Raw genomic sequence first — 775 nt, forward strand, 5'->3', positions numbered from 1 at the left:
CATCCCATCCCCCTTCCCAAACGCCCCCATCCCTGTGTGTCCCCCCCTCCCCAACCCTGCCCCCCATCCCAGGCTCTTCTCCTACGTGGCGGAGGAGCGGCTCTTCTCCCGCCCCACCTTCTCCCGCTTCCTGGCCCTGCTGGACAACTACGAGGAGGCCACGGGCCACCAGGAGACGGTGACGGCCCAGGAGATGGAGGAGGAGGAGGCCTTCCTCGACGCCGTCTTCCAGACCCCTGTCATGGCCACCCTCACCAGCTTCTTCCTCGACAAGGGTGAGGATGAGGAGGGACAGGGTGGGGGTTGGCTGTCCCCAGTGGTGGGGTTAATTGTCCCCAGTGGTTGGTTGTCTCCAATGGTGGCATTGGTTGTCTCCAACAGTGGGGCTGTCCCCAGTGGTGGGGTTGGTTGTCCCCAGTGGTGGGGTTGATTATCCCCAGTGGTTGGTTGTCCCCACTGGTTGATTGTCTCCGATGGTGGGGTTGTCCCCAGTGGTGGGGTTGGTTGTCCCCAGTGGTTGGTTGTCCCCACTGGTGGCACTGGTTATCTCCAAGAGTGGGGCTGTCCCCAGAGGTGGGGTTGGTTGTCCCCAAGGGTGGGGTTGGGTGTCCCCACTGTCGGGGTTGTCCCCCCAGGGCTGTACCCCTCGGAGGAGACCTTCCGGGCTGACCTGAAGCAGATGTGGTTTGGGCTCTACTCCCGCTCCGGGGGGAAGGCCCTGGATTCCTCCGGCTTCGAGCACGTCTTCCGCGGTACGGGGAGGGGGGGGACACCG

General features: G+C 64.3%; 1 protein-coding gene across 1 annotated transcript in view; it reads left to right on the top strand.

Annotated features, from left to right (window-relative positions):
* Nucleotides 1–64: 64 nt before the first annotated feature.
* The window catches only part of LOC106898325 (poly(U)-specific endoribonuclease-C-like), a gene marked incomplete at its 5' end in the record, with an annotated part of 8,973 nt that continues 8,262 nt past the window's right edge, over nt 65–775 (top strand). Inside the window, 2 exons of the mRNA XM_014959507.1 lie at nt 65–275; nt 636–752. Coding sequence (XP_014814993.1) covers nt 65–275; nt 636–752 — 328 coding nt within the window. The remainder of the gene's footprint in view (nt 276–635; nt 753–775) is intronic.

This window comes from Calidris pugnax, unplaced genomic scaffold (assembly GCF_001431845.1).
Source record: "Calidris pugnax isolate Ruff unplaced genomic scaffold, ASM143184v1 scaffold479, whole genome shotgun sequence".
NCBI classification, from domain to species: Eukaryota; Metazoa; Chordata; class Aves; order Charadriiformes; family Scolopacidae; genus Calidris; species Calidris pugnax.